At 36.6% G+C, this 18,797-nt stretch overlaps 1 protein-coding gene across 1 annotated transcript; it reads right to left on the bottom strand.

The window, feature by feature from the left end:
* Positions 1-8,706: 8,706 nt before the first annotated feature.
* Positions 8,707-9,116, bottom strand: LOC133749056 (large ribosomal subunit protein eL34-like). The gene has a single exon (XM_062178186.1). The coding sequence runs from the start codon at positions 9,092-9,094 to the stop codon at positions 8,741-8,743; it is 354 nt and encodes a 117-aa protein (XP_062034170.1). The 5' UTR covers positions 9,095-9,116; the 3' UTR covers positions 8,707-8,740.
* Between the last annotated feature and the right edge of the window lie 9,681 nt (positions 9,117-18,797).

The raw sequence follows: 18,797 nt of genomic DNA, 5'->3' as shown, positions 1-18,797 counted from the left end.
GGGACCTACATTATGGGTGAAGCTGACACGTGAGAGTCGGGATTTCTTATGGGCTCCGATTCATATCCCACATGTGCCACTTCCTATCTAGCTCCTACTCCCATTATCCAAAGAATGGCCTGCCTAGGGCAGGCCAAGTTCTTTACATTATAGGCACAAATTCAGTGCCCACCATCATAGGATACACATATAGGGATTTTACTTATAGATCCTAGATAGAGAGGGCATGAAGTGTTGGAAGCGAGATCTTGAGTCCATGAGGCATGGATGAAAAATCATGCGGAGAGTGAATAAAGGAGGGTTATGGGGAAGGAGAGATGGACAGAGACAAACAGAGCAAGTGCACTAGAGAGAAAGTCATAGTATTTCACTGATATATAAAGGTACAAAAAGTGGATCACATTTAAGTTCTTAGACAAATACCTAAATGGTTCCTGTAAAGGAAAACGATGGGGAAGCATGGAGCCCAGTTTTCCAGGTTTCATAGATGCTTCTTAATTCTTATCTCTGGCTGCTGGTTTGTGACATTGAGCATGATGTTCTATTTCTAAAACCTTGGCAGTAACCTCTGCTACATTGTTCTCATTACAGAGGGGTCTTTATAAAGCACTAACTGTATTTTTAAATGCTTTTGAATTCGTTCATCTACTTGTATTCAACAATAAACTTAGATTTGACCTGAGTCTTTTCTCCATCAGTATTTTAACATTAATAGAAGATATTGTGCCAAACTATTTCTTTCATTCGAACTTTTAGCTTTACATTTATGAAATAGATCACAAATATAATGACACTTCATCCCACACTTTTTTCCAAGGTATTCATTCATATTCAATTATTCTGTTATCTCTCTCTTTCCAATAAATTTGGCAGAAGTGTCCCATCCTTCAAATTTTTCACTGTCGAAAAAATAAGATATAATACTGTTCTATTCTGCATTTCAAATATATTCCCTGTTCACTTGTTACTTGAATTCATATTCAGAAACTTATATTTTGTAAAAGGGTAGAGAAGTGATAAAGTGAAAAGTGTTTTAGTAAAATAATATATTCAATAACTATCCAGCTGAATGATATTATGCTAAAAATATCTTCTACAGTTGAAATCCAGTTTTTATATTTCTTTGTAGCATTTTGAATACAGTAATAACTTATTTTACATATAAATTCCAAGATTATTAAAGAGAGTGTAGATTTAGAGAAAGGAAGTGACATAACTTTCTATGGATTTTTGCAGTCCATTCCTAACAATATCTCTCCCTGCTGTGAATGGTGAGGAGAATGAATTAGAGTGATTAGCTAGTAGGTTTTGGTGTATAGAAGTCTCTGGTGTCCCTAAACATTCTGCTATAAAGCTCTTTCTACGAAGTGCTTAACTTTATGAATTTAAAAAATGTCCTGCATAAAAAATGCATTCATGAAAATTCAGCCATCAAATTAACCATTCCTTTCATAAATGGGAAATAGAGCTATTGAAAGGTGTCTACGGAATATAAAGCGATTGGTGTCCATTTCCCTTCTGCTCCCATAAATTGATGATTTAACTTAAATTCTCAGAAATGTGGCTTTACTTATTTTTGTTGTCGTTTATGTCATCTTATTTGGAAAATCCTTGCAACCTACCTTGCATTTCCAAATGGATCACTGGGTTTTCTTTATATAGTTAGCTCATGGGTAATGTTATTTGCTCACAAAAATGATAAGGAATGACAAATCTGTCTTCTAATATTGGCTTTGAATAATGTGATTAACAATAAAAAATTATCTGGTGTAAAAACATTTTATATAACATTTTAATAAAGAATCTTCCTAGTTATCTCCTAGATGAAATCAATTTTTTTCATAAAAATGTTAAATCCTCAATTTTATGGTTAAAAATCTTTAAAATTCGATATCAATTGTTTTTTTCATAAATGGTTTAGTTTCTGAAAGAGATGAGAAATTACTTCTAAATTTTCTACTGAACAAAAATGGCAGATGTCTTCTATAGCAGTTGGAGGTTTTAGTAGTTAGGTGAAAATAAATACAAATTGTACTGTTTTTAAAATAATTATTAGGATCACTTTTCTCTGAATCAAGTTTGAAAACCTAATTCATCATAAAGAATTAAGTTAAAAATACTTGTCAAGCCAACTATGATTATCTAGATATCAGAACTGTCTGAGCTGGATATTGTACAACATTCCCATAAGCTTCAAAATGAGATTTAATCGTATTTTAACATTTTTCTTTTTCTGAAAAATGGACAAAAAATAAAGCATGATTCGTTGCCCAACTAAATAATAATTATCTTTTTTTAAAAAAGCTAAATACTGCGCCTATGACTCATAACTAAACATTTACTGTATAATTTTATATGCTATTAGCTTTTATGTAATAGGCATGATATGGAGATTTACTAAGACTAAGATGAGATAAAGATTAATAGGTATTTACAGAATTGTTTAATTTGTTGCTATTCTGTATGTTCATTCAAAATTATGATGAAACTGTTAGTCCTGCATATATTTATGAAAGCAGGGTCAGTTTTTTTCAAAGCCAATTTTAGTGTACGCATATATCCTTACAGAAGCAAAGATCTCATGTTGGTTAACACCATGGTTTTCTCACAGTCCAGTAGTTATCTTCTGTAGCTACATCCTGATTTACTGATAGAGAATGTTTACAAAGAAACGTTAATGCAGTAAAGACTTCAATAATATTGATTGACACTATGACATCAGGTCAGTTGTCTTTACTTCGAATGATATCTGTGGTGACTCCATGATTACAATACAGGTCATATTCAATCCATATAGAAGTGGGTACTTTCGTTATAATGGATTTACTTTTTGTCTTTTTTCATTTCTTGTCTCATTTTGTCTTCTTCCTCAATCTCTTCCATCTGTTTAACAAAAGTTCTTTTCAAAATGTTCCACTAGTGGCTACATAAACTACCTGTATACAATAATTTAAATTCAGAATTTCAACTGATACTGAGTCTCAGAAAAACATTCTCAAATATGCAATGTTTCTTGGAATTAATGAAATCAAAACCAACAATGCTTAATACCTCATCCAGCTAACCTTTCTTGAAATAGTTTGTCATTATTTTTCTCCCTAACTGAACATTATTCAAATCCTCTGAATGCAATTAGCTAGAAAACTTTCATATTTGACATGCCAGAGTCAAATTCAATACAGAACATCTAGAATTTTATGAATTTATTTTGACATTCAATAAAAGGTGATTTTCCTTTATAGCCAATCACCATAATAGAATAAAATAGTTCCTGTAATATTAGAAGGAAAGGGAGATTAAATTTTTATTTCAAATAAAAACAATCTCCAATTGTCCAAATTTATCAATGCCCCATATTTCTTATGATTTTCAATAATCAACATTATACATAAGTTAAAAATTAAAATGCTAACTTCACATGCCTACACATACAAAATTACTGCAAAGTGTTAGTGGAAAAATGGAATCAAACTATTAGTTTATTTTGGGCATAAAAAATTTGAAATCAATGCACAGTTCTTCATAATACACATTTTTCATGAACTTTTTGAAGGCATCTCATACTTACACATCTGCTATTAGGCTCAATTTTTCCAATAAAATATTTACTTATGCAGAGCCTTATTTTTGTGCTTATCAGAAATTAAAGTAGGAAAGGTATATTTCAGGAAATAACAGTTAGACCTGTTTGCTTTTCCAACTGTTCCAGTCACTAGAAATGGCACCTTAGTTGCTCTTCCCAGAAGGATGATGTCAATATCGACTTCCCATGATTGTTGAAAGGGAGTCTGAAAGTGCCTGGCATAGAGTGGTGATTCAATAATTACTAACCTTTGGCATGTATAATCCTCCTTTAGGGTACAAGAGGAGTGATCACTGACTCCAAAAAATAGGAAAAACACAGCATTCTTCTATACCATGTTTTCATTACTGGATACCTATTCTCTTCATATCTGAGGATAATTGAGCATCTTCAGTGTCCCACAGAAAACCTAGGTCTCCTCTTTTTCCTCCTCATTCCTTTTCTTCTACATAAGCATTATCATATTTTAAATACATATGAAGTTATTTCCAAAAGTTCATGGGAAATGGAATTAAAGGAGTTTTTATGGTACAAAAACTTCAGAAATTCATGCATACAATGAGAATTCATAAAGTTTATTGAACATGTGTATTATAAAAAACACTATGGATTTCAAAATCGTTGTACCATAAAAAACTCATTTTTCCATTGTATTTTCTGTGAACTTTTTGAAGCTTCCACATACAAGTTAGACACTTGGTTAACTGTGAAATATTTCTTTCACCACCATTCATTTCTCCTAGATCCCAGTGTTTGTTTATATTCTAGAAATAGAAGTAATGTTTTTCAGTTTAACTCATGCCAAGCATTTCAGACACTATTAACATTATCTACAGCAAATTTAATTGGGAAGCTAATATCAGGGCAACTTGATCATACTATTATTTAGATGTTTTATCATCTAGACCCTAAGGCTATTCTTATTGAAGTCTTCACTTGCAACTCTTAGTGAAGTCCAAATGTAATCCCCTCATATGCTGTAAGCTAGTCTTTTACCCATCTAGAGATGGGCTTAAACCCAAATTTGTATGATCAGTCATGGTGAGGAAAGAAAGAAGGAAGCATCTTTTACACTGGGGCCATAGATGCCAACTAAGGGAGACAAGACAAGAAAACGTAAGAGGGGCTGTCCAGGAGCAGTGACAGCTATTTCTAGTCATGGGAAGTGACCAGCAGAGCCAAAACTAAAGTCCTACATCTGTAGATGGAGCTAGTGGAGCAAGTGAGGCTGGTTAGTAAAGTCATCAGATCTATATGTCCTAAACATTTAAGGGTAGAGTGTAACAAATTCAATCCCATGACTACCAAACAGAAAACTGAATAGACAAAGTGGATAGTGCCACTGATACACTCTCATTTATTCCACACATGCAACCTGTGAATTAAGGTTTATCATCATTCTTACTCAAATTACAAAACTGATTTTTAGGAAGTTACATGACCTTGCTTAAGGACCATGGCTGATAACTGTTAGGGCTTTTGTTTGAAATCAAGACTTTTTGTAGGAAAGGTCAAGCTTTTAATTACTAAACCGTGCTTTTCAGAAGGCTCAAGTAGTGCAATCTGTGTAGGTGCAGAAAGTATAGCAGGACTGATCCAAGTGTCTGATCCGATTGTAATAAATTTTTTAGTTGGAATTGACTAAAAATATCTAATTTAGTAATAGATGATCTAAAATGTTATTATTTTATAACCATGTAAATTTTTGCAGTCTACGGCTTTTTCACTATTGTTGCTGGTGAATATATTTCCAATTTCATACTGCAGAAATGTAGATAAGACATTTTGCATGTCAATGATTTTCAAAAACTTAAAAGTGATACAGATATGTAAATCAAGATCTTACATCCATTTGTATCACTTTTACCAGCCTTCCTTTCTTTCTTCTTTTTTTTTTCCTCTTGTGCCTTGCCTTCCTGTCTCCTCCTCCATGCTCTTTTTCATTCTTTCTCTCTTTTTTTTTTTCTTTATCCTCCTGGTAAAGGAGGGATTCTAAAGCATACAACTTCTCTGAAATCTTGTTGTGAGTGTCTGTGTTTCTACTGTGAGTAGATGCATATATTTTCTTTTTCAAACCTGAGTATCAAATGCCTTCTTGAAATCCTAAAGTAAGTACTGGAAATAAAGCAGTTATTTTCCTTCATCATAGAGAAAAGAAAGAGGCGTACAAACAACTTTTCATTTTCTGGTAGCCTGCCACAGATGAAGTTTACACTAATTAGAAATCGTCTGGAGGCAGGAGAGCAGATTGAGCCTTCGGCTGGAAGTGCTTCCTGACAGGTGGTTCACCACAAAGCAACATTACAATTACCTAACACACTGTTTGATTTGTGTAAACCTCATTACTACTCACATTATTTAATGAACTATGAGCATTCCTTCACCTCCCCGCAGATTGCAGCGCTCCATTTCCATTTCAATTGCATCCTTTAGGCCAATTTGTCTTAAGAGCAAATATTGCCTTGAATTCAAAATTCTGAATTTGAATAGAGTTTTAAAACATCGACCTAAAACTAATCAGTGAAAGGGTAGACTACACTTTGTTCACAATATTAATAATATTTAACCTTTTAGTTTATATTTCCCCATGAATAAAAAAGAAAAACTGATTTTTCCCAATGTGTAGGAATATGCATGTTGAGTCTGTGTTGCCATGTGTGGTGAGGTGGAAAATTGAAGCAATTATCCAGATAATTCAAGCCTCAAACCACAAAATTGCTCAATTCTTAAGTTTTCTTTGTGTATGTCTGCAGACTCTGAAAATTCATTTAAATGAACAAAAATATTGTCACTTCGTTCAAAAAAAGTCCTAATCTTCATTATAATAATCTTAACCTAAACTTTTATGTTTTAATATCTCTTAGAGTTTCTTTCCTGAAAACAGAATAAAGTTTATTCATATTTTCCCAGAGAAGCAAATAAAAGAACCTGATAAAATAAATATAACATTCTATAATTTACTCTATTAAAGCATTTCTCTAGATGACCTGGTATGTGCCTAGTATTATGTTACATGTATGAATCATTTAAAACAAATCTAAGACCATTTGTGTTTTTGAAGAATATATAAATATTCACAGGAGACAAACTAGAAGAGTGGAAACAAAATTATATTAAATGTGAAAGAATTGTGTGTGTACTGGGTAATAGGGGAGAGAAAGTAGGCATTGTTTTCTACTAATAATACATTTGCTAATTCACTCATCTTCCATCTTCACCCTGTAAGTTACTTAGCTAATAGTTGGCAAGGACATTGCTTCTGTTCTCTTACTATCTAATAAACAGACTCATGATTCTTTTGTTGCTTGCAACTAAAGTTGTATGTTTTCAAGTTGAACAAAATCTGCTCTCAACTTACTTTCAACTTTTGTCAGTAATTATCAACTTCCAGAAGCTTCTCTTCCAGTCAAATAGTTTATTTAATATCCTCTTCTAAAGATACTCTATATTTTTCTTCTTTGTTCACTCATCAAAGTTCCGTCAGTAAAGAATTGACTGAGCACAGTTCTGCCTGACTTCAAAGTCTGACTTTTTCATACTATCTTTCACTCAAGTCTTTCAGATCCAGCAAAAATATTCTTTTGCAGTCCTCATGACAATCGTGCTGCAGTTACCAACTATCCATAAGTCTGTGACTTAACAATTCAAAAGTTTATGGTGTTACACTTCCAAAGTTGGTTACTAGAAGGATCTGCTCAATGCTGATATTCAGAAACTGAGTTAAATGGACACTTCCTCTTGACATGTGTTACATAACTCAGGAGCTGCCTAAATGGAATGTGATGAATCAGGAAATCATTCTGTGGTAGATTAAAGGTGGTTCAGATTTTTTTTTTCTTAGTTCTTTAATTAAGTCACAGAGTTTATTTCCTTTCCTTTAAATGAGTCCTGGTTTTAGAGACATTCTTAATAAATACAGTGTGGCAAAAGTGACATATATGAGTGCATGGTAGGTCACAAGATGCCCAGAAGCTTGAAAGCTCAGAATGCTCACTCAGGAAGTTCTGAGACTCTACCTAAGAAGTTGTGCTACCTGACGCATCCAGGTGGTGGAAGCAATCTATTGTTACAACAGATCCTGCATACTTAAACCATTCAGCCCCCCATGTGAATGATATAATTTTGTACCTTTCAGCTGAAAACACTAAATGATTTCTCTCACCTCATCCTACAGAAGAATCTCCAATCCAATCCTTGTTTGGACTCCTGACCTACAGATCAGGAGCTATACTGAAATGTTTAAAGCTGCTACTCTTTGAGGTACTATATTATTATTAGCGATATGTAAGTACCATAGACTCCTAAAGTCTTCACTTAGTGACACATGTTCACTTTTTGTGAGGACTAATTAGCCAGAAAAATGCCAAGTCAGCAGAGGAGTGCTAAATCAATGACTATCACATTCATGATGATAACAAATGTCCAACATGTTTTATAATGTAAACTCTCCTTTTTTTGAGTCTTTTGAAATTAGCTTGCAAATTACTTGTGTGCTTCTATTGGCATATTTTTTATTTTGAATTGTTATTTAAATATGTTATTTTAGCAACTGCTTTAAATGACTGGTTTTAAAATGTGTTCTAAGCTTTGAAACATTAAGTCATCAGTAAATGATAAAAAAGAGAGAACTCAGAAAGTAGTTGTATGAACCAAGCTCACAAAGTAGGAAGGACTACTGTGGATAATATGCTAGATAGTATATTCAGAACACAAATTTACAAATAAAAATGAGGAAATGTATCAGAAAAAGAGCTAATAGGGTGGTAGGGTAGCAGAAAATAATAAAAGATCTGGAAAACAAGGAAGAGGGTTTCATGTGTATTTGGTGCGATATTTATTTCAATAATATTGGGTCATAATTAATATAGATTTGGTTACAAATTATTCTGGCAAAGACACAATGAGTTGGTAAGACTACAGAGAGATTCTAGGATATGTTTTATTACTCATATGTTTTAGACAATATTAGAGGTGGTAAGAACGAAAAGGAAAAAGCTCATTTGAAAGATAATTAAAAATGCTAAGCATTCATGTTGCTTAGGAATCTTATAAACAGATTCAACTTATCCAAGATGAAAAATGGGAGAATATAGTGTGCTGTCAAAATAACATGGAAATTTTTTTTTTGATTTTTAATTACTCAAAAGTTTCATGTTTTTATTTAGCTTTCTGACTCTGTGCTTGTGCCTTCAACACTTTCACAACAATTTTCTGCTCCTCGATAAGGAAAGCACGCTTGATCCTGTCACGGACACATTTAGCACACATGGAACCACCATAGGCCCTGCTGACGTGTTTTTTGGTTTTAGACGATCTCATCAGGACTTTAGGTCTCACAGCACGAACCCCACGAAGTCTGCCTGGGCACACACCACATGCAGATTTTGGTGCCTTCCCAACCTTCTTAGTATAAAGGTAAACAATTCTGTTACCAGGAGTTCGGGACAGTCTGGTTTTGTTGGAGGCTGTATTGTAGGAGAGCCTCCGGCGGCACGTCAAACGCTGGACCATTGTGGCTGCCTCTAAGCACCGTCCCGGAAGAGCAATTTTTGGCCAGCTCTATGGCTCACTTGGCTAATCCTTCGCCTACAGCGCTGGCACACCGGGTTCTAGTCCTGGTTGGTGCACCAGTTCTGTCCCGGTTGCTCCTCTTCCAGTCCAACTCTCTTTTGTGGCCCAGGGGTGCAGTGGAGGATGGCCGAAGTGCTTGGGCCCTGCACCCTCGTGGGAGACCAGGAGAAAGCACCTGGCTCCTGGCTTTGGATAGGTGCAGTGTGCTGGCCATAGCGGCCATTTGGGGGGTGAACCAACGGAAAAAGGAAGACCTTTCTCTCTCTCTCTAAATCTGATTGTCAAATAAATAAATAAATAAATAACATGGAAATTTTCATAGGTTTAACTAGAAATCAGGATCATTGTATAGATCTATTTTGCCTAAATTAAGTTTATCTTGCTGAATCTTCAGATAAGTAAATTTATTTAAGAAAATATGCAAGGAAATTGAAAAAAAAATTCAGACGTTGAGGGAACTATTTATTTTTAAATAATCAAGAGTATTAGTATTTTTCCAAAGTACATGTATATTCTTAGACTTTCAGTTAAAGCATTGCACAAATAGCCATTAATTGAACTAAAATTAGAAATTCAGTTCCCAGAGTTTTTAAAAAAATAATGTTGCTTACTATATAGTTCTCAAGTATTTATTTTCTGAGTGTTTAACCAAAACAATAACTATATATATAGCAAATTTATACTTAATAAAATCTTATAAAAATAAAAATATCTTATAACATGCTAAATCAAACATGGAGTTGAAATACTTACAATGTATGTAGTATCATAAAAGGTGAAATATAGATTCTGTTCAAATTCTACTGTAGCAAGTGAAAAACCCTAAAATGTAATATGTTGAAATGAAGTCTGTAAATATCTACCAGTGCAGAGTGGGTGATTCATATAGCAGGTAAGACACTTCTTAAGATGCCTGCCTCCCACATTGGAGACCTTGTCTCCACTCCTGCTTCCAGCTTCCTGCTATTTCATAGCCAGGAAGATAATACGCTTTTGGTTCCCTGTCACCTACCTGAGAGGTTTGGATTGAGATCTGGCTTCTAGGCTTAAGCCTGGCCCAACCCCTGCTGTTGCAGGCAATTGGGAAGTGTGGACCAGTGGATAAGAGATTTGTATTTCTCAATCTGCCTGCCTTTTCTGTCTCTTTCTCTGTGTTTCAAATAAATAAAATTTTAAATCAAAGTTAAGTACCAGGGTAATTTTTCCTTCATGACTAATTCTTAGTGTGTCTCCTGACTCCTGGCTTCAGGCTGAACCAGCCCTGGCTGTTGCTGCCATACGGGGAGTGAACCAATGAATGGAAAATCTCTCTCTCTCTCTGTCGCTCCTTCTCTCTCTGTAACACAGACTCAAATAAATAAATAAATCTTTTTAAAAGTTCAAGAAAAATGCATAATATGCAAAAATGTGTGCATTTGAACAATATTTTTACCAAAAAACTTATTCATGAATTTCCCATCTTTATACCCTTAGGTAAAACACAATGTTAAATGGTGGGATGGGAATTTCACACAGCAGTTAAGACGTCCCTTGGGACACTTGCATCACATATTGAAGGCCATAGGTTCATTTCCTAACCCAGCTTCTGCCTATGTGCGGCCTCTAAGACGGCAGATCAGCTCTGAGGTACTTGTGAGGGAACTAGATTAAGTTCCAGGCTGCTGGGTTCAACCTTCCCCAGCCCCAGCTCTTGCAGGCAATTGAACCAGGACTGAACCAGCAGATGGACAATTTCTCTCTCTGACCATCTCTGTCACTCTCTCTCCATCTTTCAAACAAATAAACAATTTTTTATAAATAAATGTTCCTGGTTTTCCTGTGCTTTTTGTTGTTCTCCATTAAAAAAAAAAAATCTTGCACTTCAGTTATAAATAATAGTGCAATTAAAAAAAAAGTAACTTGAAAGCCATCAACAAACCAGTTAGCTCTGAGTGCTGCAAGGAATTAAAAATTCAAATGGCATAGTATAATTAATTAATTACTTAGCTAGTTAAGCAGCTACTTACAATACTCTCCCAAAATACCACTGCCACTACTTTTTCTTTTTTTTCAATTTTTAGTTTTTTTTTTTTTACAGAAGATCAATTTAGTATATATTAAGTAAAGATTTCAACAGTTTGCACCCACATAGAAACACAAAGTGAAACATACTGTTTGAGTACTAGTTATAGCATTAAATCACAATGTACAGCACATTAAGGACAGAGATCACACATGAGGAGCAAGTGCACAGTGACTCCTGTTGTTGACCCAACAAATTGACACTCTAGTTTATGGTACCAGTAACCACCCTAGGCTCTTTTTTTTTTTTAATTTTATAAATTGTTCCTTTTTTTTTATAACTTTTATTTAATGAATATAAATTTCCAGTGTACAGCTTATGGATTACAATGGCTTCCCCCTCCCATAACTTCCCTCCCACCCGCAACCCTCCCCTCTCCCGCTCCCTCTCCCCTTCCATTCACATTAAGATTAATTTTCAATTCTCTTTATACACAGAAGATCAATTTAGTATAAAGATTTCAACAGTTTGCACCCACATAGAAACACAAAGTGAAACATACTGTTTGAGTACTAGTTATAGCATTAAATCACAATGTACAGCACATTAAGGACAGAGATCCCACATGAGGAGCAACTGCACAGTGACTCCTGTTGTTGACCCAACAAATTGACACTCTAGTTTATGGTACCAGTAACCACCCTAGGCTCTTTTTTTTTTTTAATTTTATAAATTGTTCCTTTTTTTTTATAACTTTTATTTAATGAATATAAATTTCCAGTGTACAGCTTATGGATTACAATGGCTTCCCCCTCCCATAACTTCCCTCCCACCCGCAACCCTCCCCTCTCCCGCTCCCTCTCCCCTTCCATTCACATTAAGATTAATTTTCAATTCTCTTTATACACAGAAGATCAATTTAGTATAAAGATTTCAACAGTTTGCACCCACATAGAAACACAAAGTGAAACATACTGTTTGAGTACTAGTTATAGCATTAAATCACAATGTACAGCACATTAAGGACAGAGATCCCACATGAGGAGCAACTGCACAGTGGCTCCTGTTGTTGACCCAACAAATTGACACTCTAGTTTATGGCGCCAGTAACCATCCTAGGCTGTCGTCATGAGTTGCCTATGGAAGCCTTCCAAGTTTACCGACTCTGATCATATTTAGACAAGGTCATAAAAGACAGAGTGAGGATAGTAACCAATGATCCTAAGAGTGGCATTTACCAGGTTTGAACAATTATACAGCATTAAGTGGGGAAGAGGACCATCAGTACACACAGGTTGGGAGTAGAGCCATTGGTGGTAGAGTAGAGGTTATGATTACAAAGGAATGAGGCCCAAGTGCACTAGACAGGGCCTAGAACAAAGGACAGAGTCATTATTAGAGGAGCTAAGAAAGGTGCTGTCTAAGCTACAATTAAGTTTTCTGATTGAGAGGCAAACAGAACCTGATAGAAGGGGCTTGATAATAATCTGGTGGGCTTTAGGCCTTGTAAATTCAGAGGCCCAGACCTATCTATCTTTTCACATGGGGTACATCCTGAGGGAGGTGTGAACCTCCTGGGGGAAGGCACCCTGTTGACTTTCATTACTTAGCTGGCCTGGGAGGAGAGCTGGCCAGGTAAAGGCAGGTGGCATCTCTAACAAGAAATTTACAGTTCTGCCTGCAATGTTGCTGACCCTACGTGGCCATCCCCTCAGCTGCAGTGGTCACTTTGGAAGTTGGGCTGAGTGAAGGGCTTTTCAGCTTAGAGCCAATAAGATCTGTGGCTCTGACCTGGCATCCTTCGACTCCAGGGCAGGTCCATTTCCAGTGATCCAACTCTTGGCAGAGCTGCCAGGGCTCTTCACAAGCTGACTTCTGCTGAAGCCCAGGCTTACCACATTGAAAGCCACTGCAGTGGACTGGCCTGTTGGGTCTCCTTGAGGGCAGATCACTGTACAGATCAGCCATTAATAGGCCTGCCACCCATTGCTTCTGATGCCTAGCTTTCTTTTCCTCCTGGTTTGTGTTAAAGCAGACCAGAGGATGCAAGTCAAGGGAGCGCCCAAGTCCCATCTCTAATCTTCGGTGGCCTGAACTACAAGTCGATAGTCACAGGCATGTTCTGTAGTAGTTTTTCTAAGGTAGACAATGCCCATGAGGAAAATTATATTCTCACTTTAAAACTTTCTTTCCCTTTGGTCTGAAAGGGAGGTTTTTTCTACTTACTGTATACTTCGCTGATGGCGATGTGAATCTAGCTATGAGATTATTATTTAAGTTCTTATTTTGGCTATGCTATTATACAAAAATGTTAGCCATCTCTTTTATAAGGTCTAAAGATTAAATTGTGCATCCTACAGATTCCTTCATAATAGAATTAGTTTCCTACCTTGAAGAGAATAGAGAAATGAAAGAACAAGTTGGGCTTAGAATAGAGAAATGAGGGAGCAAGTCCTAGATTGCTTGCTGACAATAGCAATATCACATGAATACTTAGCAAACCGTTTCAACCATTAGATAACAACTTAAGAAAACATTTACCAGAAGGTCCAATGCCTTCTATAAATTTTAAGAATCATGTATTTGAAAACACCTCATAAATATCTAACATGGTATAGTTTGTTTAGCCAGTAAACTTAAGCACAACCATCTAAAATGTTTTTAGTTTCTTTCTACCAACAAGTCTAAAACATATGATACACAGATTCAGGTCACACAAATTAAAATATATCTTTGATTGATTTTAGCAGCTTAAATTTATGGACAATCTTATCTATAAGCCATTTAAAATAAAACTCTTAATAAAATTTCCCCATGTGGACATACAATATGTACACACATATAATATAGCATAATAGACCAATATAACAATTTTAATAATAGCTTTTAAAATCTTTAACTCTTTTTGTAGATTGCCAATTGATTTGAATTGCTTTTTCTTTTTAGTAACCTCAGTTAACCATACTTTGTCTCAGTTGGTACTGTTAATACATTATTGGCTTCATCTGTTTACAGAGCCATCCCAAAGTACTGAATACAATAAAAGTGGCTGGAAAAAGTCCATAGGAACCTATAGGAGGACAGCTAAACACAGAACCAACAACGCTTTAGTTTTATGAGCAGCAGATCATATATAACTGTGGATGACAAAAGACTTTAAGTCGCCATGTTTAAAATTATAAACTCATCAACCAACAAGAGGCACTTGCTTACTTCACAGTATTTTTGAAAGCACCTGTAGGATTTTACAAGTATTTAACCCTTTAGGCCTCTGGGGCTTTCTCATTAAGATAACTATCATGTCTAGTAACACAAGATCATTAGACTTTTTAATTCTCAAACATTTGTATTAATAGCATTTTCCATTATAGAAACTTAAAGTTTGGTACCAGGTCACATCTTGACAGTATTTCTAATATAATCCAAATAGCCTGATTAGTTGGTGTCTCTATAAGATGACAGACATAGGTCCTTCGAGTTTTTCAGCTGGGCCCAAACTGGAAAAACCAAAGTCCAGGATTTACTGGAAATTTTAGAGACCAGATTGTTTGAAACTTTGATTTTTTGAATGCCTGTCAAGAATGCCAAGAAGGCTCAAAATCCAAAATATCTGGTTGAAATAAGATTCCTTAAAATCATGACATAACATAGACCAAATTTGATCATTGTTACAAGGTGATTATTCAAATTTTTGAAAATAAGCAATTTTTAGTTTTATTTTATTTTTTTGCATTGTTTCAGCTTTTTTGGGTCTCTTTCCCAAAGGGTTTTATTTAAGGGAGCAGCTCATTCCAGTGCCCCGGGTGTAGGGCCAGCGTCCCCACCGAGAACGCTTGCAAATCTGTCTCCCATCATCCTTTCTCGAGGTCACAGAAGACACGCGTGCGTGTCCCAGGGCATGGGCGGGCGAGGGTCGGGTCCTACGTGCCCGCACGGGCCTGCCCGCGCGCCGGAGTCCGGGCCTCCACGCGCACATGCCTACCCTGCAGGCGGGGCTGGTGGTCTCCCCCAGAGTGAGGGGAGCGTGGAGGCCCGCACAGGGCTGGGACGCGGAGACACGTGTGGCAGGGTGGGCCGCAGGCAGGACGACCCCTGCTCTCACCGCTCACCAAGCTCCAGCTCTGCAGTCTGAGGGGCCCCGAGGGCTTCCGGAATCCGGTGTGAATCAGGGGCACAGCTCCGGAAGTCCAGGCTGAACCTGTTCTTCGGTGGGGCCTCCTAAGGCTGGGGTAAGGGGGTGGAGGTGCGTCAGCCCCATACACAGCAGCAACAGAGAGGGGTGGCCTGTGGACACCTGGAACCAGCCCCTGGTGAGCGAGGCAAGGTGTCCCTGGGGTCCTCCCCAGACCTCTGAGGACATGTCCTGGACTGCCTAGGCCAACCCTGGCCAGCTGGGAAGGGGGAGAAGAGAAAGGGGAGAGGAGAGGGAAGGGGGGTCAACCTTTTCTTAACAAAGACTCAAGACAATTAGGAGACCCCCAAAATAAGTCATAGATTTGTCTTTATCCAGTTGTAAAAGAACTTTACCCCACATTTTAGGATAATACAAAAACGACCCCAAGTGACATATTTTTGACTTTTTTCAAAGAATTTGGAGTTTAAGTTATTGAAATGATCCTACTTTTTAAATGACATATTGAAAATATTGCTGTTTAGGAAATGTAATAGCTAAAAGTCAACTGGTACAAACCAAGTTGAAAATATATTGAGACCCATACATTATCTGCTTTTTATATTTAAAAAAAAAACCCTTTTTTGTATGCAAAATAGTTTTCCTTTTCAATTGAATTTTAGGAGATAGCCATGAAAACCTATAAAAGACTAATGAAGATTTCAGCATACTATAAAAAAATTATAATTTGGGGTTTTTCTAAGAATATGATCATATTATTTTAATTGGTATTACTATTGCAAATGGGCCATGGGGAAAATTGTGTATACTAAATTTGCTATGGTGGCTTCACTTTTCCCTCTATTTTCCTTTGTATTTTTTGTAACAATCTTTATTCATTTTCATGCCTTCAAAATTTAGCCTTAATAACTGGGGAGAGAAAACATAAACTGAAAGTGAAAACAGCTTGTCTATGAACCTTTTGTCTCCTAATTACCAGAGGGACACACACAAGGCAAGAAAAGAAGGCAGCTCACCAAGCTAATCTTATTGTCAACAAGGTCTTTTAATAAAATAGATAAATAATACTCTCTAGATTTTTTTTTTTTAACAGGCAGAGTGGATAGTGAGAGAGAGAGACAGAGAGAAAGGTCTTCCTTTGCCATTGGTTCACCCTCCAATGGCCGCTGCGGCCGGCATATCGTGCTGGTCCGAAGCCAGGAGCCAGGTTCTTTTCCTGGTCTCCCATGCCGGTGCAGGGCCCAAGGATTTGGGCCATCCTCCACTGCCTTCCCGGGCCATAGCAGAGAGCTGGCCTGGAAGAGGGGCAACCAGGATAGAATCCGGCACCCCAACCGGGACTAGAACCCGGTGTGCCGGCGCCGCAAGGTGGAGGATTAGCCTGTTAAGCTACGGCGCCGGCCTACTCTAGATCTATTTCTATGGAATGTTCTGAACAGATGTCTCTGATAAAGGACTGCTTTTGATAAGCAAACTGAGGATCTGTTGATTTATGAATCATGGCTCTCTAAAGAAAGTCATGTATCGTATACAATTCACTGAGTAGTAAATGAAGTTGCTGAGGTGAACATTTGACATAGCAGTTAAGTTGCCACTTGGAACACCTGCATCTAATATGACAACACCTGGTGTCAAATCTCAGCTCTGCATCTCAGCTTAGCTTCTTGCTAAGGTGCGATCTGGGAAGCAGTAGATAACGGCTCGATTCCTTGGATCCCTCTGGTCATCTGAGAGACCCAGACAGAGTTTCTGGCTCCTGGCCATGGCCTGGCCCAGTCATGCCTTTTCCCAACATTCTGGAAGTGAGCTAATGGATGGAAGATGTGTCTAACTCCCTGTCCTTGCGTCTGTCTATGTTTGTCTTTCAAATAAATAAGTACATACTTAAAATGCAGTTGTCTACTTTGGCTGTAGAGTATGTGCCTGACATGAAAAGGAAGGTCTGGGAAGGTAAGGGTCTAGCAGGCAGGGGCAGGGAGAGAGAACACTCATACTTTTCTTTGCTGTGTCTGAAACTCTTGACTGGCAACACCTCTGAAATCTCTGATAAATGTTAGTATGATTTAGTCCACTTAGGACATTCTCATTATGGAATTACTTCTTGATAATATAATTATGCCGGTGGTACTTGCATTTGGATAGGTGACAAGTGCTTGAGATATACAAATTACTTCTAATTATACATTGCCAATCATTAAGACAGTGTAATAGGTGGATTAAGCACAGACCCTGTTTGTTTTGTTTGGATTGGCTTTTGTCTGTCTGGTGTTTTACTTTTGGGAGAAGGTCTGAGTTAACAGCTCTTATGAATATTACTTTCACTGTCTCTTATGACTTTGATACCCACATTTGTTAACTATTCTTCTTTAAAAAATATTAAGGTATACAAATTTCATGTATTTAATATATACACATTAGGAACAAAGTGATACTTCCCATTCATCCTCCCTCCTGCCCATGCTCCAACCCTTCTTTCTCCTCCCTCTTTTATTCCCACTCTTAATTTTTTACAAAGATCTATTTTCAGTTTATTTTAAACTCATAAGATTATGCTTACACTAAGTAAAGAGTTCGATAGTATGAAGAATAAACGCCATTCCTCAATAATAGAGACAAAGGCTGTAAACAATCATCCAATCTCAAAGTGTTAATTTCACTTCTCTACATTAGGTTTTAGTTACCACACATCAGCAAAATCATATAACATTTGTCTTTTTCAGGACTGGCTTATTTCACTTAGTGTAATTTTTTTCCAGTTCCATCAGTTTTGTTGCATAAGACAGAAATTCATTTTTTTAATAGCTGAGTAGCTCTCTATAGAGACATTACACCATACTATTTACCATTTATATATATGTATATATATATACACACACACTATAGAAATATGTTATATTTATATATTATATTTATATATAAAAATATGTATATAAAGAAATATATATATATGTCATCAATTGATGGACATCTGGGTTGATTTCATAGCTTAGCTATTGTCAATTGAGCTGCAATAAGCATGGGGATCCTGATAACTCTGTTATATGTTGATTTCATTTCCTTTGGGTAAATTCCCAGGAGTGGGATGGCTGGGTTATATAGTAAATCTATTCTTAGAGTTCTGAAGTATCTTCATAATGTCTTCCACAGTCATTGCACCAGTTTACGTTCCCATCAACAGTGGATAGGGTACTTTTTCCCCTATATCCTTGCCAGCATTTATTGTTGTTTGATTTCTGAAAGATTCTGAAAATACCAGGTCTGTTTGGCCCATAGAGTCAATTAGATGTTTCTTTGCTGATTTTCTGTCTAGTTGATCTGTACATTGATTAAAATGGGTGTTGATGTTCCCCATTACTATTGTATTGGAGTCTATGTCTCCCTTTAGATCCACTAAAGCTATTTCAAATAGTTAGGTGTCCTGTAATTGGGTGCATATACGCTTATTTTAGTCATATCTTCCTGCTGAAGTGATTCCTTAGTCATTATATAGTGTCCTTCTTTGTCTCTTT

This window comes from Lepus europaeus, chromosome 2, assembly GCF_033115175.1.
Source record: "Lepus europaeus isolate LE1 chromosome 2, mLepTim1.pri, whole genome shotgun sequence".
NCBI classification, from domain to species: domain Eukaryota; kingdom Metazoa; phylum Chordata; class Mammalia; order Lagomorpha; family Leporidae; genus Lepus; species Lepus europaeus.
This window is presented reverse-complemented; position numbering and strand designations above follow the sequence as displayed.

Excerpts from the sequence above, each read along its gene's own strand:
- LOC133749056 (XM_062178186.1), bottom strand. The coding sequence starts at position 9,094 with ATGGTCCAGCGTTTGACGTGCCGCCGGAGGCTCTCCTACAATACAGCC.